This window comes from Jatropha curcas, chromosome 9 (assembly GCF_041381405.1).
Source record: "Jatropha curcas cultivar XTBG-Jc1 chromosome 9, XTBG_Jcur_1.0, whole genome shotgun sequence".
Lineage (NCBI taxonomy): Eukaryota > Viridiplantae > Streptophyta > Magnoliopsida > Malpighiales > Euphorbiaceae > Jatropha > Jatropha curcas.
Genome location: NC_143159.1, coordinates 5,056,483 through 5,080,428, shown reverse-complemented (window position 1 = coordinate 5,080,428; position 23,946 = coordinate 5,056,483). Strand labels below are relative to the sequence as shown.

Here is a 23,946-nt window from a genome sequence, read left to right as displayed (position 1 = left end):
ACTCCAGTCTTGCTTGAGGTAGTCTGTTGGTGACGTACACAACTATCTTCATGCACTCCGCCCAAAATCTAGCCGGCACATTCTTCGCATGGAGCAAACTCCTGCAAATCTCCACCAGGTGTCGATTATTTCTCTCAGCAACTCCATTCTGCTGTGGTGTTCTTAGACATGTGAATTGCCTTCGAATGCCTTGCTCTTGGCAATATTTAGTGAATTCGTTAGACGTGTACTCTCCACCATTGTCGGTGTGAAGGCATTTAATTTTATTTCCGACTTCTTTTTCAACTTTCTTCTTGAAAGCTTTGAATTTTTCAAAAACCTCCGACTTCTCTACCATGAAATCTACCCAAACATATCTCGAGTAGTCATCGACGAAAGTAATAATGTACCTCATATTACTGTTTATAGGTTGCTTGATCCGTTCAAGAACATCTGAATGTATTAACTCCAATGGCACATTGGCTCTATGTTTTGACTCTTCAAAGGGAAGTTGGTGAGCTTTTCCATATTGGCATCCAGCACATATAGTGTCTTCTCAGCATTCTAACTGAGGAAGACCTTTAGGCATGGACTTCTTCATCATCACCTTAAGCTTGTGATAACTAACATGTCCCAGACGAGCGTGCCACAAGTCAACTGTCTCACTCTTCCTTGTTCTATCAACATAGGCTTCTTGTGCTGACATGACGTAGATTGATTCTACTCCCCGTCCTTCCATGACTGGATCTCCAATTAATTTAAGGTTACGATAAATCTTAACATTATCAGGACCGAACACCACATAATTACCTGCACTTGCTATTTATGATACAGAGAGCAAGTTTTTCTTCATCCTTGGCACATGGTAAACCATCTGTAACTCCATTTTCTCCTCACTGGAGGGAGAAATAATGGTTGTCTTTCCAATGTGAACTATTGACAATGTCATGTTATTTGCTGTGACTACAACACGACCTCCATCATAATCGGATACATCTGATAATTTCTCCTTGTTTTCTGTCATGTGGTTAGAACTTTCAGAATCAACTATCCAATCATCATCATAGTTGATTCTATCACTTACAAATATTAATGACAACTCGTGCTCGGGTCCTTTCATCATCATCTCTACTGGCTTCTGTGGCGAATATTCTTCCTCCTGAACAAAGAAATTGTGAATATCCTATTCCTCTTCACTTTGTTGCTCGTTCTGGCTTGATGTTGTGTTTCCTTCTACTCGTTTGCTTCGACATTCTCGGGCGAAATGTTCTCTTTTGTTGCACTTATAGCAACGATCACTTTCTCGCCAGTCGTCTTTCCTTTGTCCTGGCCTTGCTCCCCCTTGCTGTGATGGTCTCCACGTTTGCTTTCTCCATCCTTGTTGATTGCTCCTTTCTTTTCCACCATTTACTCTCGCAACGTTTCGAAATCCTCTCTTTTTAGCAAAGAGAGCTTTCTCATCATCCTTCAAAGCTACTTTAGACATTTTTTCGTCCAAAGTCTTTTCATTGGACAAAGTCTCTTCATTGGACAAGATATTCTCTAACTCGTCTAAGGTTGGTTGTGTAGCCTAACCACAAGTAGCAGTCATAAAACCCTTAAATTCAGGTCTTAGACCATGGATGATGATCCTCCTCATCCTTGTCTCGTTGATCTCGTTGTCTGGATCTAATTTCAAATCTCCTCACATAAAGATTTTACTTTAGAAAAGTATTGACTTACAGTGAGGTTCTGTTGCGAGATTGAGAACAACTCGTTTTCGAGCCGTTGCAGTTTTGCTTCGTTCTTCTTGGCGAAAGCAGACTTGAGGATGTCCCACGCTTCCTTTGGTGTTTTAGCTGACTTGATTCGTTGCATCTACTCATCTTCTACTGCAACCGTCAGTACATACATTGCCTTCCCACATTTTGTCTCCCACTCTTTCAGAGCTTTCGCATCCCCAACTAGTGGTGTAGTATTATCTCCTCCGACGATATCCCTTAATTCTTGACTATGAGATAATATCTCATATGGGTACTCTAGTTCCCGTAATTGTTGCTATTTAGCTTCTCGATGCTATTAGCAACTCCAGAAAAATCTGCTATAAGGTACTGGTGTTCCTGACACTAACCAATGCACGACGGTCCTTGACCAATCACGATCACAATCCTTGCTTGTGAATCTTACTTCAACAACAGTCCTCGACTGTTAATTCCAGCAGATTAACGATACCCTACACTTGTAAATGATCACCACAAAATACCACGGCTACAACAACTACCACCACAACATGGCTTTGATACCACTTGTTGGATATCAGTATAGTGATAAACTCCAAAATTGATTAATAATTTATAACACTAAAAATAATAACGGGAAAGGCAACCAAAATAATACTAACACAAAACACCAAATAAAATTGTATTAATGAGAAGCAAACTTTCACAAAGCTTAATGAAATAATTACTTACTTGCTTTTTTTTTTTTTTGACACACACAATGCAAATGAACTGGCCTATTTATACTAGTGAAAAGGTGGTGGAGGTCTAAAAAATCTTAGACCAATAATTTTTTTTTTTTTTTTTTTTTGGTATCTAGATCTTTCTCTAATAATATCTAGATTTTTTCTTTCTAATTAATTCTACACCACAAATGATGTAGATTTTTTATTGTGGAAGATTCTAAGTACCAATTATTAAATCCTAGCAAACTAGTTATCTAGAAAATTATAGCTTATGCCAAAGAAGTCGGCCATGACTTTTCTAAATTAATCGGTGATATTTTAATAAACTACAAGGTAAAGACTAAGAGTGACTCAGGATTGCTAAATAAACCTTGGCAGTTGGCTGGCTGCATATTTGACAGGGACAAGACATAGAGGAGATGCAGGAATAGAAAAATCAAAGGGGACTCTTCTATTTCTATCCAATCCTCAAGGCTTAAACGCCTGAACCATAGATTAACTTGATCTCTATTACTGCTAGAGAATTTGGAGAGAAAGAGATAGAGAACGATGATTGTTCAACCAGTGGAGAAGATTCACATCATTTCTATGCTAATCCTGTGTTTAGCACAAGCTCTATCATTGCCACTGGAGCCTTGTCAATATAATTGTGGTAATGTTTCTTTCGAATTCCCATTTGGAATTGGAAAAGACTGTTATCTGAATGAGAGTTTTGAGGTAACTTGCAATTACTCTTTTGACCCTCCAAAAGCTTTCTTAACTAGCATCAATATGGAATTGCTAGATGGCACATACAAATCAGGACAAGTTCAAGTCAACAATCCAATAATTTATTCGGATTGCAGTGACAAAGCCTTTAATCGTTCACGGGTCTCCATATCAGGCAGCCCTTTTGTGTTTTCAAATGATTCTAATAGGTTCACAGCCAGGGGTTGTGACAACTATGCTATGCTTGTCCAGGATTTTGGTAATACAGTTGGTGGATGCCTGTCAATTTGTCCTAGCGGAGCTAATACAAGCGGGTGCTATGGGATCAACTGCTGCCAGGCCACCATTCCTCCTTATATACAGTCTTTTGAAGTAACTATGACGAACCCTTTTGGCATCAGGGAGGATAAGAGCAGCTGCAAGTCCGCCTTCATAGTTGACCAAGACTGGTTTGCGTCAAGACACCTTGATGATCTGAACCGTTTGGAAAATGTCCCTGCAGCGCTTGACTGGGCAACTTATCTAGGTTTTTGTGATATCAGTCGAGAGTCAAATATTGTTTGTACCTATGACAGCAGCTATTGTTGGAAAGAGCTCAAAAAGAATCGAGTCTGCATTTGTGATGGATGTCAAGGTAAGGAAACATCTATATTCCTGCATTTGAAACCTTGTTTTATTATTATTTTTTTTCTGGTGCATAAATAGGAGCTATCAGGGTTTTGAGCCAACCTTAGCCTCTGCATTATTAAGAAACACTCACTCATTAGGATAACAAAAAATTATATATGTATATACATATATGAAACTTTTTTATTCTGAAACTCTGACTTATATGAAATCTAAAACAAATATCCATGACTTTGGCCAATGTAAATCTGTTTGTTTACAAGTCCAATTCATGTCGCGAGAGGTTTCTGATGTCATTTGCATTATATGTTACAGATATTGGCAGGTGTACAGATCCACGGGATTATAGATGTCGTTTGTATTGTATTTATACACCAGGAAGCTACCATTGCTCGTGTCCTTATGGGTATAAATCTTTTGGCTATTGGTATAAATCTTTTGGCTATGGCATGAGATGTTACCCACCATATTTCTGGTCAGGCAAAAGATCTCGAGCCAAGTTCATCATTATAGGTATGCAAGTTTCTTTGTCATAAACATTAACTACTTTTGGATATGGATTTTTTTTAAAAAATGAAAAATTTTATGATAAAAGTGGAAAATACGTTTTAACTTTGGGAATGGAATAAACTTTGAATCAATCTTTCGTGTTGTTCAGGCTGTGCATCAGGTCTTGGATTGCTGTTATTTCTTATCAGTTTATGGTTGCTTTACAAGTTAATAAAGAGAAGAAAGGCCATGAAGCTCAGGCAGAAGTTCTTCAAAAGGAATGGTGGGTTGTTATTACAACAACAACTGTTTTCTACAGAAACAAATGTTGAGCAAACAAAACTATTTACTTCCAAGGAATTAGAGAAAGCAACTGATTATTATCATGTTAACAGGATCCTTGGCCACGGGGGTCAGGGAACCGTTTACAAAGGAATGTTGACAGATGGGAGAGTTGTAGCTATCAAGAAGTCGACAGTAGTGGACGAAGACAAGCTTGACCAATTTATCAATGAGGTGGTGATTTTATCACAGGTAAACCATAGAAATGTGGTTAAACTAATTGGATGCTGTCTGGAGACAGAAGTTCCTCTGCTAGTCTACGAGTTTATCCCTAATGGAACACTCTTCCAGTATATTCATAACCAAAATGAAGAGTTTCCAATTACATGGGAAATGCGATTACGAATTGCTACAGAAGTCGCAGGTGCTTTATCCTATTTGCATTCAGCAGCTTCCATACCTATTTATCATCGCGATATCAAGTCTTCAAACATTCTGTTGGATGAAAAGTATGGAGCAAAAGTAGCAGATTTTGGGACTTCAAGGTCAATTTCAATCGATCAAACTCACGTGACCACTAGAGTACAAGGAACATTTGGATATTTGGATCCCGAGTACTTCCAATCAAGCCAATTTACAGAGAAGAGTGATGTTTATAGCTTTGGCGTAGTTCTTGTTGAGCTTTTAACTGGACAAAAACCCATCTCTGCAGTGCGATCTGGTGAAGAAAGAAGTTTAGCTACATATTTTCTGCTTGCAATGGAGGAGAATCATTTGTTTGAAATTCTTGATGCCCGGCTTGCCGAAGAGGGTGAGAAAAAGGACATTATTGCAACTGCTAAACTTGCAGAGGGATGCTTGAACTTGAACGGGAAAAAGAGGCCTACTATGAAGACAGTGGCAATGGTGCTAGAAGGGATTAGAGCCTCCCTTGGAGCTTCTACAAACGTTAACGAACAGGATTATGAAGAGGTTGATTATTCTTTAGGTGACCATACCGGGCCATGGGATGTTCCTTCATCTACTTCAACTGAATCGTTGAAGGGTATAATGCGTACCCGTTTAGATCAGCAACCACTACTTTCTAATTAATTACACCGATTTTGGTCTTTAATCCTTATTATACTTTTTTGTTCATTTCACAAATGAATCGTAACCGTAAAATTCTTTTATTTATAAATAAATATAATTTAAAATAAGTAATTTAATTGAATTTCATAAAATTATGTTTGAAATAAATTTTTAAATGAAAATTTATTTGTCTTTATTTCTTATAACACTCTTGACGTAATAACTCAACAAAAATAGATAACAAACACCAATTATATTTATTATGTACAATATAATAACTTGTCTTTTTTTTATTAAAATATAAATAATAAATTTCATATAACATAAGTACACTAATATTCCATGCTAATTAATTAATTAAATATAAACAGTAATATTCATCATAATAATTATTTTGAATTGATATAAAAATTTTATTGATTTAAGTAATTAATTTGAAAATTAAATAAAATATTAAGAATGTTACTATTATTTTTAATTGCATTTGAAAACAATTGTTGATACTAAATTTTAATAGTTTTATAGTAATAATAACTAACGTTATTAATAATAGACTTAAAAAAATGTCATAATGGGTTTGGAATTTAAAAAAAAAAACAAAAAGGAAAAAAAATAAAAATATAAACTAACACATTATAGAATTAAAAAAAGTAACGTTATTATATAGTTGTGGGATTTTCTAAAGAAAATAAATAAAAAGAAAAAAAAAATAGTTGAGTTTATAGAGGAAAGTAATTTTATCAATAAACATTTCAACAGTCAACCTTATGAAATTAATTTACAAATTTCATCAATTTGAATAGGATATTTAAATTAGATATAACCAATTTTTATAAAAATTAATTCGTAAAATTTAAATTTATATTTTTTTATTACAAACACAATATTTTAAATTTTCAGATCAACTTAACAAAATCCAAACGGTCTCTTTAAGACAAATACAATGTCCATTTTTATAAGATTAGTACTCAATAAAATGAAATGATGATATTCTTATTTTCAGTAAAACAGAATAAATTAAAGATTGAGGATCGGCTACGTTTCATTTCATTTTAGTTTATTTGGTAATATATCATTATTGGAGACATGATTGTCTTGGGAAAAATTATTAATTCAGCCAAATGAAAAATGGTAGTAATTAAATAATTTAGATTAGAGATATTTCATGCACAAAAATATCAATATCAAACAATCAGGATCCGTGATACTGTATCTTGGAAAAAGTAGTAACCACGTGTCAATAAATGCAAAGCTCAGACTCCTACGTAACCGTTCACGTGGCATGCACACGGATATATTAGCATTTCTCTCCGATCTCCATTTCCAGAAAGCGCTCCAAAGTGAGCAAAAAGGCTTGTGAAGTTAAATGCTCAAATCTTCTCTTTCCTTTAAACGAACTTGTCTTTTCTATTCCACTATTTACACTTTCGAATCTCTTTTTACAATAATTTCCAATCCACAGAATCGACAATATGCTTCGGTCACCACTTCCGGTTCCGTACGACTCCACTTGCGCCAGTAAAATGCTTCTCTTCGCTTTACCTTTCTCAAACAACAACACCAGCATTTGCTCTTTTTCGTTTGGAGCTTCTCGTGCACTCGATATGGGGTAATGGTGGTTGTAAACGTTTAATTTCTTTACTCGTGTATATCAGTGTATATAATTATAAAATTTTGACTCTGGTTAATGTCTTGTTAGATTGAAGTTTAGTAAACAAAGCTTGACTAGCAGCGGAGATCGCATTTTCAGTCAGGTAGGTGTTTATAAGCTCTTGATTAGGCTTTTGCATTTTTTTTTTTTTTTTTTAATATTGAAATGTATGACTCGATTTTGTTTTGGCATAGATTAGACTAAGAGTCGAGGAAAACATAGAACACTCAGTGTTTGTAGTCGCGGTGCTCAAGAACGTGTGCTTGAGGTACTTATAGCTCTTTTTATAAGGAATTATGCAAATCTTATTGGTTTCTTTTTATCTCATGTCTGTATTTGTCGTTTTGTGATTGTAGGAAGGAGCTCCTCAAATGTTGAAATCCCTTCCGTCTTTTAAAACTTTTCCAGGTCAGGCATTTCCATTGGGCGTCTCAGAAGCTGATAACGGGATCAATTTTGCTATATATTCACAGCACGCTACGTCAGTAACGCTTTGCCTCTCACTTCCTGAAAGGTAGTTGTTCAATTGGTTTTTGTTTGTCGTTTTTCCTTTTGTGGGCGGTGTAGCTGCTTTGTGGTCTGCAATTGTCAATGAATGAAAGCAGCATGTTCTTAGTTCTTCTGGTATCCGAATTCTTTGTAAGATTTGGGAACCAATTAAAGTTTCCATGTGTATAATTGGTGAAGATTATAAACCGGTATTCTTGTGATCAGTTTAATAGGATTTTCTTTTATGGTTCAGATTCCGGATTGGGTTCATCCCTGTAAGTAACGGGGCAAACTGGACTGTAGACATGAAAGCGTAAGAACTCAACGGTCCCTTAGGTTAATCTTAAACTACTAACTTCTCTCTTAGGCAATTTATCTGTTGCTTGTGATTTTAGATGATTCTGCAGAGGAGTTGCTTTGAACTTTGCACCAAACTGTAGTAATATTTAGGAGAAGCTTTCCGCTGCTTATGTTATTTGAAATTTTTTTGGAAAAGTTAATGGTTATACAGTCTGGCAATTTTTGCAAATGCATTTGGCCATTTTATATTCAAATGTCTATTAATGTGAGGTTTGTTTTAGATGAGATTGCTATCCATCTATCGGCTTTTATGTTTATGAGACAGGAACTGAAATATCGGTGGTTTGCCTTTGACTTTGCCTTAGTGATTATAATCTTTTGAACTTATGTATATTTGGTTCATTATTAAGTTTTCATTTTGTCCTGCTTTGCCATACGTAATGTGTTGTTTGTCCATTAAATCTTAGGGGAGCACATGATAGGCTGGCTGCTGAAATGATTGAACTGGCTTTGGATCCTCATGTGAATAAAACAGGAGACGTTTGGCACATATGTGTTAAGGTAGTCATTCCATCAGGCTATATGAAGCAGTGCCTTCACAGTGTTAAGGCTATCCTTATCTTACTCTAGGTTAATTTGTTTTACTGACAACATAACTTTGCATGTTACGTTAATGAGGGAACAAGAAGAGCATACAATAAATCTTGTACCTCGTCCAGCTCAGTCACTGCTAAAATTGTACTCTTTTTTCTTTTACCAGTTTTATTTCTTGTTCGTGCTTTTGATATCATTTTTGGAAATGCAGGATTTGCCTCTGAGCAATGTTCTTTATGGCTATCGGATGGATGGTCCTCAAAGTTGGCATCATGGGCATCGATTTGACAGGAGCTTTGCGCTTTTAGATCCTTATGCTAAGCTAGTTGAAGGTCGTAGATATTTTGGAGATTCTAGCCACAAGTTGTCTACATTTCTTGGAACTTATGATTTTGATAGCTTGCCTTTTGACTGGGGAGATAACTACAAGCTTCCAAATATTCCAGAGGTAGCTGAATTCAATTTCATGGCTGTAATATCATGACGTTATTTTCGTCTTTTTTTTTTTTTTTTTTTTTTCACTTGAAATATTTTACTAGAGGAAGAAATTTGATAATTGTGTGCTCTTCTTCTCCCTGCCTTCGTTAAATGTCTGCTATTTCCTGTATGTACGTCCCCTGAATTTGTAGATGATATCCAGCTAATAATCTGAAAACCTTCTCTATTAGTTGTTTGTTGTTCATGCTTATATTGGGAGCTTGTTTTCTTTCTTTTTCATATGTTCGCTGTTGTTTTTTGCAGAGAGATCTTGTTATATATGAAATGAATGTTCGTGCATTTACAGCTGATAACTCTAGTGGCTTGGATTCAAAAATACGTGGTAGTTACCTTGGTGTAATCGAAAAGGTAATGACTAACCTATTTGATTGCTGATATGCTCTAATGAATAGTGTTTGATCTTGAATGTGTTTATCTAGTGTTCATGGTATCTTCAACTTTCCTAGTTGATGATCTTTTTGGAATATTGGATCTCTAGAAGCAGTAACTGCAAAGTCAAAGAAAGCCTTCAATACAAATTTGATTATCCATTTAGTAATTGTTGCCAGTAACAACTTGGATGCTTTTAGGTCAATGTTTCAGGAACCATAGGTTTTTTTAGCTAACTAAGCTTCTTCTTGCTTTTTCTTTTTCCATTTCCTTGTTCAGTAAAAAGTAGCTCAGTTCTAAAGTTGTATCTAAACCTTGCTATGCTGCATGAATTTTTCATTGAAGAAATTCATGTATTAGTGCTGAATGGCTCATGTCTTTGGTCTATAGAGACAAGTGGCCATTTTACTGTTTTTAGGTACTTTCCTAACAATTATTTTTCATTCATTTTTAAGATCCCACACCTTCTAGAGCTTGGCATCAATGCAGTTGAGTTGCTGCCTGTGTTTGAATTTGATGAGTTCGAGTTTCAGAGGCGCCGAAATCCCAGAGATCACATGGTAAAGCAACACTTTTTAATGGTCTTGCCATTTGTCAATTATTTTACTGCATGCATTTAGCTGTGAAGCCTTGAAATGCCTTTTTTTTTTTTTTTCCACATTTTCTCATATTTTTATTTCTTTTCTTGATATTGGTTGTTTGCTCTATGTCTATTTAGATTATTTCGGTTTTGAATCACTTCAGTTTTGAAATGCTTCAATTTGTTTGTCTTTTGTTCATATAAACCATGGTCTGATGGAATATAATGCAAGGAAACAGAAAAATTCAAAATTGATATCAACGTGCACTACCAGAGACAGATATTAAGAAGTGAAAATTCATACACATACTCATATGTGTGTTATGTGTAAGGATGTGGGTTCATGCTTATGTATCAGTTGATGTTCTTATGTTGCTTGATTGGAAATGAAAAATAAAAGATCATTCTTTCTGATTTTGAATGTAATTGATTTCTCCTTAAAGCGAGTTTCATCTTGCCCTTTGGTTTTTGCATTATTATACTTGAAGAGATTGCAAGGAAAAGAGATTCAATTGAGTTGAAATGTCTTAGCCGATGATATCTCCACAGATCATTCCTCTGATTTAGGAACATATTACAATTAATTTCCTGTAATTAATCTCTGTAATTCCTTTCCATATTCTGTTTGTATTCTCCCTATTTAAAGGGCCTTATACATCAATACAAATCATCAAGAATTCCAAATCCTCAAACACTTTCATGGTATCAGAGCTTCGGTTCTGAAAATTATCCCTCCCTCTCCTTTCTCTCTCATATTTTTTAGCTGCTGCCGCCGATAGCCATGACACAAACACCCACCCCCATTCACCCTGCCTACTCTGTGACTAACATCCAATCAAAAATAAGAACCCTAGATGGTAGCACAGTTACATACACATCATGGGTGAAATTATTCAAGTTTCATTCTATTGCATACCGTGTTCTTGATCACATTGATGACACGCCACCCCCAGCCTCTACAGATCCATCATACAGTGCTTGGAAAGAAATAGATGCCTTGGTGTCTCAATGAATTTACAGTACCGTGTCTGATGAACTGCTCACCCGCATCCTCGACACTGAAGCTACGGCTAGAAAAACATGGCTGAAACTTGAGAAAATCTTCCTTAGCAACAAGAAAGCAAAAGCGGCAGCTCTTGAAACAAAATTCGTTAATCTCACCCTTGCAGCCTGCAGTTCCGTTGATGATTACTGCAAGAAATTGAAAGACATCGCCGACCAACTGAACGATGTTGACCAACCAGTTACAGAATCCCGATTGGTCTTACAACTGGTTCGTGGCCTTCCTCAAGAATTCGACGCCATAGCTTCTCTTATTAACTCACAAAACGCAGACTGGGACCTTGCACGAACCATGTTGAATGATGAGGTCATTCGCCAGGCTGCACGACAACAAACCACCTCTGTCCTTGTCGCTCCAACCACGCAGACAAACCAAACCCAGCCGGCCACAACTCAACAACCTGAAAACAATCAGCCTCACAACAGTTCTTACCACTCCAATTATAGAGGCCGTGGTCGAGGCAGACGTGGCAGAGGCAGAGGACGCGGCTACAGGGGAAACTCTCCGGGGACTCCTTGGGCTATAACCCATCAGTCCGCCAATCAAACCTACCCAAAATGGGCTTGGTGGAACACTCCACCTTGTCCCTACCCAACACAAACTCCATGGCCACCAAATCATATTCAAAACACACCCAATGCCCATTATGCCGCTTATTCAGAACAGCAGCCATACGGCCCAGCACCACCATATCCCCCTCCACCGCATACTGGATATGATGCTTTAAGTCCTTCCGATCTCAGCCAAGCTTATAACACGATGCAACTCAACTACACAGATCCAAATCTGATCATGGATACAGGGGCAGAACGTCATGTCACCGACAACCGAGGTATGATTCGCAACCCTGACTCTTTTCCTGTTAACACTAAACTTTTAGTCGGCAACGGACACTATTTACTAATTGAGGGCTCAGGAACAGGTTACCTTCCCATCCTTAACCGTACATACATCCTCCCAAACATACTTTACAGCCCACATATCATTAAAAATTTATTATCTGTCCGCCGTTTTACACGTGATAACAATATTTCTGTTGAATTTGACCCTTTTGGTTTCTCTTTGAAGGACCTCAAAACGGGACAGCTCCTTTCCCGCCACAATAGTACCGGAGATCTATATCCTGTCACTCCACCAACCCTACCACCACAAGCTTGTTCAATCACATCTCCCAATTTACCTTGGTCTTCCTTGTAATAAGAACAAGCATTTATTTTTTTGCAATTCTTGTCATTTATCTAATAGCAAACGATTACCTTTTTATGAGTCAAATTCCTTTACTTTTTCACCATTTGATATAATACACTGTGACTTGTGGACCTCCCCTATTCCAACCAAATCTGGATATAAATACTACATGGTGCTAATTGATAATTTTTCCAGTTATGTGTGGGTATACCCTCTCAAGTTCAAATCTGAAACTTTCACCACCTTTACTAAATTCCATAAACTCATAGCCACCCAATTCAACCGCAATATCAAAACTTTTCAATGTGACTTGGGGGGAGAATTTGACAACCATAACTTCAAAATTTTTGCCCAACAACATGGTCTGTTATTCCGTTTTTCATGCCCCCAAACATCTTCCCAAAATGGTCGGGCTGAACGCATGATTCGTCGTCTCAACGACATCATCCGCTCACTCCTCATCCATGCTCAATTACCACCTATGTTTTGGGTCGAAGCACTTCACGCTGCTGCCTATCTCCATAACATCCTTCCAACCAAACGTCTCAATTATTTCACACCCACTTTTGCCTTATATCTCCGCCACCCGACATACGATCACTTACGTGTGTTCGGGTGTGCTTGTTATCCCAATACCTCCGCAACCCAACCCCACAAATTACACCCAAGATCCGTTAGATGCATCTTCCTTGGATACCCTCCAGATTTTAGGGGATACCGATGCTTTGACCCTACAACCGGGAAGATCCACATATCACGACATGTAACCTTTGATGAACAAACTTTCCCATACACCATTCCAACTCCACCCAAAACATACACATTTCTTGATGAACAACCACCACCAGGATTTCAGTTTATACAACCTCACCCAACACCAAACACCACCCAAACCCAAAAACGCCCAATCTCTCACCCCATAATATACACCCGCCGCCATAAACAACAGCCCCTTAACCCAGTGGCCAATGCTACGGCACCCCCACACACTGCTGCACCTGTCTCACAAAATCCCAACACTCAGACCACCGCTGTATCAAAACCCGCACAGAATACTCATCAAATGACCACCCGCTCCAAAGCGCGCCATGCCCTTATGACCACCTCAATTTCACCAATACCCACCTCTTATGCAAAAGCTTTTTCTGACCCTCATTGGTTAAGTGCTATGCAGGCTGAGTTTCGTGCTTTGCAGGAAAATGATACATGAGAACTCGTGCCTCGCCCTCCTGACCGACCGGTCATTCGGTGTATGTGGCTTTTTCGTCACAAATTTAAATCAGATGGGTCACTTCAAAGGTACAAAGCACGTTTGGTGGTAAATGGCAAATCTCAAACGGTGGGCATTGACTGTGACGATACTTTTAGTCCCGTAGTGAAACCCGCTACTATACGGACTGTGTTATCCATTGCAGTTTCCCGTTCTTGGCCAATACACCAGTTGGATGTCAAAAACGCGTTTTTACATGGGCATTTAAATGAAACTGTTTTTATGCATCAACCCCCGGGTTTCCCAGATAGAAGATACCCTCATTTTGTGTGCAGATTGAAAAAATCCCTTTATGGGCTCAAACAGGCTCCACGAGCATGGTACACCAGATTTGCAACCCATCTGCTGTCTCATGGGTTTCGCAGCAGTGTGTGTGACAATTCCCTATTCATTTTCTCAAAGGGAAATCAGCTTGCTTATTTACTTCTGTATGTTGATGATATAGTGCTCACTGCCTCTTCTAATGAGTTATTGCAGAATATTATCCGCATGCTCTCACGAGAGTTTGCAATGACAGATTTGGGCCGGGTGCATCATTTCCTGGGAATCAAAGTGACACGGACATCTGGTGGGTTATTTTTGGATCAGTCTCAATACACAAAGGATATCATCTCCAGAGCTTCAATGTCCTCTTGCAAACCGTGTGCCACCCCAGTCGATCTATCATCAAAACTGAGTGCTTCTGATGGACCTCTCTTCCATGATCCAACATTATACCGCAGTCTTGCTGGCGCATTACAGTATCTCACATTCACACGCCCAGATATATCATATGCTGTTCAACAAATATGCCTCTTCATGCATGAACCGCGGGATCCACACTATGCCTTTCTCAAAAGAATAATCCGATATTTACAAGGCACAGTTGACTACGGTATAAGAATTGGCAAGACAAATACACATACCTTGGTAGCATACTCAGACGCAGATTGGGGTGGATGCCCAGACTCCAGAAGATCAACTAGTGGCTACTGTGTTTTCCTTGGTGATAATTTGATTTCATGGTCTTCAAAACGGCAGCCTACTATCTCACGGTCTAGTGCAGAGGCAGAATATAGAGGAGTAGCCAATGCTGTTGCAGAGACCACCTGGCTTCGCAATTTACTTCTGGAATTACACCTCCCACTTCAGCAGGCCTCCATCGTATACTGTGACAATGTTTCCGCAGTGTATATGTCTGACAATCCTGTCCAGCATCAACGCACAAAACACATTGAGATCGACATACACTTTGTACGGGAGAAAGTTCGAATAGGCCACATTCGGGTCTCACATGTCCCATCTGCTTTTCAATATGCTGACATCTTCACCAAAGGCCTATCTCGACAGTTGTTCCAGTCATTTCGATCCAGCTTGAGTGTCTGTCCTCCGCCCGCTCAAACTGCGGGGAAGTCTTAGCCGATGATATCTCCACAGATCATTCCTCTGATTTAGGAACAGATTACAATTAATTTCCTGTAATTAATCTCTGTAATTCCTTTCCATATTCTGTTTGTATTCTCCCTATTTAAAGGGCCTTATACATCAATACAAATCATCAAGAATTCCAAATCCTCAAACACTTTCAAAATGTAGATGATTTAATTTCCAGCAGAATAAAGCCACTACCTAAGCATCTTCTAGATGGAAAAGATCATTATTTGGTTAACATTAACTCCAAGGCACGTAATGTACCATGGTTTGTTCTGGAATTTAAACTGGAAGTTCTTTAGATTTGATTATTGTCATATTTTGGTTTTTCAATATAATTCCCGACTGGAATGTTAACCTATTGGTTCTGCTCTTGTACTTCAGATAAATACATGGGGTTACTCAACAATAAATTTTTTTGCTCCTATGAGTCGCTATGCTAGTGATGGTGGAGGACCTTGCAATGCGTCTCGGGAGTTTAAGGAAATGGTTAAAGCCTTGCATGGTGCTGGCATTGAGGTAAATCTTATACCTTTAGCTGAAGGTGCTGAACTCATTTTTTAAAGTTGGAAGCATTTTTTTTCCCTATTACTGCAACTCTGTAAGAAATACACGCTTACACATGAAAACTAGCCTGTGCATGGACAGCCTCAATTCTCAAATGCTTATTGAAACCATTTATTAATGCTTTTATCTTACTACAGGTTATTTTGGATGTCGTCTATAATCACACAAATGAGGGAGATGACAAATATCCTTATACCACTTCATTTCGTGGCATAGATAATAAGGTTATTTAAGTTTATGAAGAGAAAATTTTGGCATTGCTTCCCTCATCGAAGATTCTCTATTTCAGGAAATTGGTTTTGTTTTCTTATGGTTTTTGAAACTAACAGCCTTGTTTCTCTTCCAGAATCTAAATTATGTAACTAATCCCAAAAGCTTGTACTGTAAATTTTTGGACGATCTTCTTGAGTATTTTATTAATTAATTGTATCACTTGATTCATTTCTAATAGTGAAGCATCATTAACTTCACATTTACTTCATTTGAGAATTTTCTTTATTACCTTTTCCTGCAAGCAACATATGCGACTTCAATTTGCAAGTTTCTTCATTTCTCAATTATATATTCTGTTAATACATCTGCAGGTATATTACATGTTGGATGTAAACAACAATTGCCAGTTTATGAACTTTTCTGGATGCGGTAATTCTAATATCCTACTTGGTTGCTTTCTTTAGAAAATGCTTGAGTGAATTTTCTGAACTTATTTTATTAAACATAGGACTAGTGCCATAATATTATTTTGATTATATCTGCTCTACAAACAGTATTTCCTTCCTTCATACAGATTTTTGTGTTAAATTTTGTGAAACTGCAATATAATCTCTTCCATGGTATACAAGAACTCTGCTCAATTACTGGGCAGGATTATTTATTTATTTATTTATTTGTTATTATTATTATTTTGTAAAACAAGGTGGTGCCATTCTGTTCCATTAAAAGAACTGAATGTTTACTGTTTAGGCTTCAATAGTAGATAGTTTCAATGAAGATTAGTAAAAAGTAAAACCCGAGATGTTAATAGGTTTCTGATCTTTCTTGCTGTTTTTATGAAGTTCAACAATGGCCTTTAGCTTATCATTGAGCTGAACATCTACGAGAAATTCCTTCACACATGTTTTCTTTTCAAGAGACTTTGAAACCGTTGTTATGCTTATTCAAAGATCTCTTAGTTGCATTATCTTATTTATCTCCAGGGAACACATTAAACTGTAATCATCCTGTGGTCATGGAGCTCATCCTGGACAGCCTAAGACACTGGTATGGCCAACATACAAGAATAAATAGGGTTGACATTATTGCTAATTAGGTATATAATCATTTAACATTAAAGTAATCTGGCATTTGTTTATGATTTTCTTGACTCTTGAATAAAAATCTGTTCATAAGAATGGCTTGGAAGCTTTCTTATATATTTAGTTATTGTTCCATACTTGTTAACTTGATCAAGCTGCCTGGAATAAATGACAAACAAACTCATGTTTGAGTTTATCAATCTGTAATTGTTCCCGAGGACTTGAGACTATTTCCTTGTATGAAGTTTGAAAGTTTGTAAATTTTTTTTTTCATATTTCCTTTCTGGTGCTTTTGAATCATATATATACACACTGAATTTCTTGTTGAGATTGTCAAAACTTTTTGTTCTATTCTTTGCGAAATGCAGGGTGGCAGAATATCATGTGGATGGATTTCGATTTGACCTTGCCAGTATACTTTGTCGAGGAACGGATGGCTCTCCACTTGATTCTCCCCCAGTTATCAGGGTATGAATTTTACAGGCATCTGACCAAATAGTCATCTGAACGAATGTCATGAGGAAGTATCTTGAAAATTTAGAGATTCAATTGCTTTTCTTTTTCTTTTTCTTTTTTTTTTTTTTTTTTTTTTTTTTTTTTTTTTTTTTTTTTTTTTTGTGTGTTTGTGTGTGTGTAAGCTGTCAATAGTTTCTTCTATGCATTTAATATTTAACTAAATATAGAACTTCTATTCCTCCCTTTCAGTCACATAAATCTGACTTTTTGTGTGGTCATATAGAAAATGGCATGATTCCAGAAGCTTGGCAAGAGGATGCGACTATTTTTTCACACCTCATATCATTATGAAATCTATAGTAGTTTTATTTACTAAAAACAAAGTTTGTAGGACAGCTATGGAAAAGTAATGCAAATAGTGGGCCAAAGCTATTCTGTAGGGGAAAAAATGTTGTGCAGTTATGTTGGGAAAAGAAATTCTGAAATGTTAATTTACAATAAGTATTGCAGAAGTGCTCAATTACGTTATTTCTCTTTGGAAAAGAGTTGGTTGCTATATGAATAAACTTCATATTTTGATGCTTTGGAAGTTGGAAAGGCAAACTTCTTTAGTGATATCGTTAATGTTTTTGTTTTGATTTTATATATGTTCAATGCATTGTTCAACTCATTCATTTTGTTTATCACTTACAACAAGTGCATAATTGGCAGTTTGGTCTTAAGTTAGATTTTGCTTCTGTATGCTGTGATCAATTTGACTTTAAGTTGGTTTTAATGCCATAGCTTCCTTGGCCTTGATGGCATGAGCAATTGGGTATACTGACTTGCTATTATTTAATGAATCAGGCAATTGCTAAGGACCCTATCCTGTCAAGATGTAAAATTATTGCAGAGCCTTGGGATTGTGGTGGCCTTTATCTGGTTGGAAAGTTTCCAAACTGGGACAGGTAATTTTTCTTGCTATTAATATCTCTTGAATTTGTCAAATGAGAAAATATATTTCACTATCGATATCAGGATTTCCTCTCTTTTGTTACATTTATATTGAATGATAATTTTGTGCTTGGCTGCAAATGGAACCACTGAATAAATCCCTTTACAGCTTTTGGGGGGGAGAATTGATTCTAGATGTTTGTTTCTCGGCTCCATTTAGTGCCCGTATTTCGATGATAAAGCTAATGGAAAGATTTAAGTTGCTATTGTCAGAAAGCTTTCTTTTGTGTTGATTTTGATCCTAGGTTCTACACATGAATTTAGATGATAACCGACGATTGCTCTGGGGATGTTGATTGGACAGAACTATCAGGTCATCAAAATTCCTTTTGACACCCTGCCAGACTAATAGTAAAGAAAATCAATGTAGTTTTGAAGTTTGTATTCTCATCTTGGTTTGACTTGTAATGCTGCGTCTTCCACTAAATACACTGAAGGTATATAAAATAGCCTGCACTGGAAGCTATGGAAATATGTTCGTCTTTTGCTTGATCTAAATTGGATACATTAAAAGCTGTTTGGCAGGCATGTAAAGCTTCCATCTGTATATCTGGCTAATCAGATCATTGGAACTTGAGTCCTAAATGCTTATATCATTGGTCATATTATCAAATAGGTAATCATAGGTCTGCAGATTGTGACGGAATAATTTGTCTGCTTAGTGATGTACCTCACATTTTGGCATTCTCCTGAAACTTCTGGTTGTTTTCAAGAAATCATGTGTATTTGAAGCATGGCACCTGATACCCATTAGATCTGTTGTGCAGGTGGGCTGAATGGAATGGAAAATACCGTGATGACATAAGAAGATTTATTAAGGTGATGTGGTACTAACAATATGACTTCTTCACAACGTCAACTGCAGATTGAAACACAGAATGCAGAATCTACTAAAATGAAATTGTCATTTTGGCTAAACTGATTACTGAATGGACTCGAGTCTACTTGCTTTCATATAGGTTTCTAATACAGTTGAAATTATTCTGTTGAAGTTACCAGTTAATATTTGGATGAGTTATGTTGATCAATGTTCTAGAACTTGAGTGCAAGTAATCAAATAATTGGATCTTGGATCTTGGATGCTAAAAATATTCAATCTTATTTTTTGTTTTAATGTTTTCCGGTTTTATCTAAATTCTTGAATTCCTTTGATGTTAATTTGTATTGGCGTAATATTTTTTTTTTCTTTCTTCAGTCATCACCATGTAGAAATTTTTTGTTCTGCCCTTTATCTGGGCCTAATGATCATCATATTATAATTGTCTATTGACTATCTACTTCTATCTGATATGTATATGCTTGCTTTGTATATTTTATAATCATGACAAATATGAATAAAGACTTTTTCTCTCAAATCAACTTTGTGATTATTCTTGATCATGCTAATGGAAGTGACAATTATCTTGTGTTCTTTTTCGTGAATATTTCTGTTTCTTAATCTCATAGTAACTTTATATACTATAGGGTGATTCAGCTATGAAAGGGACTTTTGCGACTCGTGTCTCTGGATCTGCTGATCTGTACAGAGTAAGAATCATTGGTTCTATGAACATGCTCTTTTTTTTTTTTGTAGATTTGCAACATTTTCAGGTAGTTTATATGAATTTCACCCTCGAAAAATTGTACCACTTATGCACTTAAATTTCACTTATGGTTATGGTTAATGGTAATCATAATTTTTGTTCATCCTACAGGTGAATAAGCGCAAGCCTTATCATAGTGTTAATTTTATCATAGCACACGATGGATTCACATTATATGACCTTGTTTCATACAATTTTAAGGTACTCATAATTGTGAATGACCAATTCATCATCCAGTTTCCAGTCTTTTTTTTTTTTTTCCAATTATTTTTGCTAGGTCTTCTTTTTTCAGTTATTTCAATTTTGTAGCACAATGATGCCAACGGAGAAGGTGGAAATGATGGATGCAATGACAACTATAGTTGGAATTGTGGCTTTGAAGGTAGGTCAAACACTTCTTAGGTTTTTTCTTAAGTGTTTTGTAAATTTGAAGTAAAAAAACATGGTAAGAATCAAATGGAAGATTTGCTTTGTTGATATCGGATGGTAGTTGTTGCAAGCATCCATCTATCCGCTATATTTTAGAGGTGAACTCTCTTATCAGAACTAAAATAATCAGAGGGATTTTGCTAATTGTATAGCCCAATCAAATCAGAATTTGAAACAGATACATCTGGAGAGGAATCAAGCAATTCCCAACTTCAATTAATGGGGTTTTGCATAGAAGAGAGCCAAAAGTTCATGTAATATATTGCGTTTTAATTTCTAAACTCTGTGATCTTGAAATATATTTTTGCATAATTGCTTTCCTCAAATCAAATTCAACATATTCATAATGAAGAGCTTTTGCTTCTAACAGTCAAACATTCATACAATTCACCTCTTTGGCTCCCTTGAGAGTTAACTCTTAGTTTATAAATTTTTGTTAAAAAGTTCTTTTTATATCATGTATTTTCCTTTTATTTGTTCATATTTTGCAACTTTGGATTAGTTTGGGATACTTAAAGGAGGAACTTAAGTTAATTTGAGTGGAGACCAATAAAATCTCGGTCTTTATTTTCTCCAGCTGGCAGGAGGATGAACAATTACTAACGTTTTTCTTTTAGTACTTTGGTTTCATTCTGCTGATAGAAATATTGTCATTATTTACTGGACAGGAGAAACTGATGATCCTACTATTAAAGCTCTACGCTCCCGCCAAATGAAAAATTTCCATTTGGCATTGATGATATCTCAGGTAATGCAATCTTATTCTATACCTGGCAAGCTTTAATTAAATGGAATTTATTGGGTTAGCTAAACCATATTTAGATGTGACATCCGCCATTTGTTAGAGCAATGGTTTAGTTAGCTAAACCTGAACTTTGCTGTAATGATGTGATTAAGCAAGTGCATTTTATCAGGGGACACCAATGATGCTAATGGGGGATGAATATGGGCATACTCGCTATGGAAATAACAACAGTTATGGGCATGACACTTCCATTAACAATTTCCAGTGGGGACTTGTAAGTTTCTTTATTCAGTTTCTTGCTTTTGGCTGCATGTATTCTGGTTGACGGCCAACTGATACTATCTTTTTGCAATACAGTTAGATGCTCAAAGGAGCGGTCACTTCAGGTTTTTCTCCGAGGTGATAAAATTTCGAGGAACACATCAAGTATTTCGTCATGAAAATTTTCTCAGCAATGTAAATCTAGTTTCATCCCTATTTATATAGATTTGCAGTCATTTTGTATGTTACTTTTGTCTATTAATTTCCTTAAAATGAATTCTTAAATACTTGAGCAGAATGATGTGACGTGGCATGAAGACAACTGGGATAATTATGAAAGCAAATTCCTCGCATTTACGTAAGTCATAATACATGTTTGTTATTGAGTTATATAGGGGTTCAATATATGTAAAATTTTCATTTGCACAATTTTGTTGATTACTTGTGTCCTTGCTATACTGTTGTCCTTTATTACCAAATCAAAAGAATGCTACTTGATATTTAACTTATCTTACATTAAATGGCTTGGATTGGAGGACCTGTTATCAGTCTTAAGGGCACATGGGTGTATGTTCGGTTTATATGCTTTGTAGAATGATAACTGTTTCCTACATTTATGTTCAATTTCCTGCCCACAAATTCTGGAAATCATGCATGCAAATTCGACTTCCTTTGAGAGCTGTCACAGAGCACTGTAGTTGGCTTCAACCAGTGACCTCCCAGTCACTCACAGACAATACGGGATCTAGAGATCATATCACATTTTTCACCTGTATACACGTGATGCTGCTAAACAGTAGTTTATTTTCCCCTTGATGTTTAATACTTTCTAGTTTCACTATTTTGATGAGTAGTAGCATATTAGCAGTCTTTTTGACTCTGAGCTGGCCAAAGCTACATCAAAATAATGTATTTATACATATTAAGTATAGCAGCTTAAACACAATATCGCTTCCTAATAATGAAAAAACTCTATTTACTTTTGAGCTAAGATAGCACACTTGACATTCAAAAATGATGTTTTGAATGCATTGCAATGTCTGAGCGCTTATATTGAAGTTTCTTATGCAGGCTTCATGAAAGTAATGGAGCTGATATCTATTTGGCATTTAATGCTCATGACTACTTCATTAAAGTTTCAATACCCCCTCCACCATCAAAGAGGCGCTGGTTTCGTGTGGTTAGCTTCTTTTTTTGTTTTTTTCCGTTCTTGCAAATATCCCAAAGTTCTGCTTTTGCTTTTCATTGTCAAACTTCATTTTTTGCAAATAAGCAACTGTTTGATAGTTGTGCATGATATCCGCTTGTTGGAGCTGTTTTCTTTCAAACTGAACATGTTTATGGTACCCTGCCGAGTCAATTCCAATGGATTATAAGTCCACTAGATCTAGCTGATCATTTTGGCCAGATGTTGATGCTTGAATTCTTATGGAAATGCCTGAGCATTCATAAACCACAACGCTAATAGGTGATGATATTAAATTTACATACACGGATCTTCCGAATCATGATACTAATTGACGATGGTGGCATTTTACTCTATGGCATCCAGCTTATAATTTTTTACAATAATTTCTTTCCCTCTCGATGCTTATTTTTTTCCCCAACATTTAAAGAGCTCTTTGGACTTCAGCTTCGATCTGAATCATAGGTTAAATGACTCTGTCTATTTCCAACTGCAGGCAGATACCAATCTTAAATCTCCAGACGACTTTGTTCCTGAAGGCGTCCCGGGCATTGGAAGTGTCTATAATGTAGCTCCATACTCCTCTATTCTTCTTGAAGCAAAACTGACATAATGGCGATCTGCTTACAGATGAATATTTGAAGTCAATTGCGCTGGAATGAAGCATCTGATTATTGAACTTGTGAGAAAGATGTAAAAGTTCAAAGCGTCCAGATCACGGTTATAGCTGAAGTGAGAAATACTCCACTCTCAATTAATACAATAAACAAGATCCGAGCAAGCTAATACCTTATTATTTACACTTTTTGGTGTATGCTTGCTTTTTTGTCACACAAATGGGTCAATGATTTCAACTGGTACCGAGGACACGAGTTTTATCAAATCACAAGTGCTACTAGACCTTATGCATAGTGTAATTGTAGGTCTGTAAGTCCCAAGGAATAAAAAATCAACAAAATTTATTCACTTTCTATATTTATTCGTTTATTTTATGTGAATCTATTTTTATTTTGCTAAACACCAAAAATATTTGATGACTACGGCATCGTATCAATAGTGATGGTTACAGCAAATGTTTCGGTTGTGGAAATCTTAATTAAAGAGAGAACAGGTGTCCGAGTAAGGAGTTGAAACATTGGAATCTGAAAGCAAAAGGAAAAAGATGGGTGACCCACACGCGCATTGTCAATTTGTCACAGTCAACAATCACTATAACCGAGTCGATGCGTCTCCTCTTCAGACAAGCAACCAATCCCTTGCATTTGTACCCTTTCTAGAATCACATCTACGCTTTTCTGATTTAGACTTCGGAGTTGGGACTCGCTTGCCCGTTCTTACAGTTGTGTTGCTGACCACTTCCATGAAATGTTAGACAACTGTTTAATAAGTAGTCACCGCGTAGTTTGAGCCCTCATTGTGG

The 23,946-nt window shown here is 36.5% G+C and overlaps 2 protein-coding genes across 6 annotated transcripts; both read left to right on the top strand.

Moving 5' to 3' along the window:
* The first annotated feature begins 2,835 nt into the window (after nt 1-2,835).
* Nucleotides 2,836-5,736, top strand: LOC105630653 (wall-associated receptor kinase-like 8). Its single transcript, XM_089725791.1, has 3 exons — nt 2,836-3,764; nt 4,073-4,270; nt 4,416-5,736. The coding sequence occupies exons 1-3, from the start codon at nt 2,972-2,974 to the stop codon at nt 5,618-5,620; spliced, it is 2,196 nt and encodes a 731-aa protein (XP_089581917.1). The 5' UTR covers nt 2,836-2,971; the 3' UTR covers nt 5,621-5,736.
* A 1,181-nt stretch (nt 5,737-6,917) lies between these two features.
* On the top strand, nt 6,918-23,524 carry ISA3 (isoamylase 3). 5 transcript variants are annotated; one of them, XM_089725747.1, is made up of 25 exons: nt 6,918-7,208; nt 7,299-7,353; nt 7,450-7,518; nt 7,607-7,764; nt 7,993-8,052; nt 8,507-8,600; nt 8,845-9,081; nt 9,375-9,479; nt 9,956-10,060; nt 15,396-15,530; nt 15,716-15,802; nt 16,163-16,220; nt 16,775-16,838; nt 17,242-17,341; nt 18,176-18,276; nt 19,090-19,141; nt 19,787-19,849; nt 20,017-20,106; nt 20,215-20,287; nt 21,003-21,082; nt 21,249-21,353; nt 21,437-21,535; nt 21,637-21,698; nt 22,412-22,520; nt 23,023-23,524. In XM_089725747.1, the coding sequence occupies exons 1-25, from the start codon at nt 7,072-7,074 to the stop codon at nt 23,137-23,139; spliced, it is 2,415 nt and encodes an 804-aa protein (XP_089581873.1). In that variant the 5' UTR covers nt 6,918-7,071; the 3' UTR covers nt 23,140-23,524. The 5 variants fall into 5 exon arrangements, with proteins under 5 accessions (XP_089581873.1, XP_089581875.1, XP_089581876.1 ...); XM_089725749.1 differs by lacking the exon at nt 15,716-15,802; XM_089725750.1 differs by lacking the exon at nt 22,412-22,520.
* Nucleotides 23,525-23,946: the final 422 nt, after the last annotated feature.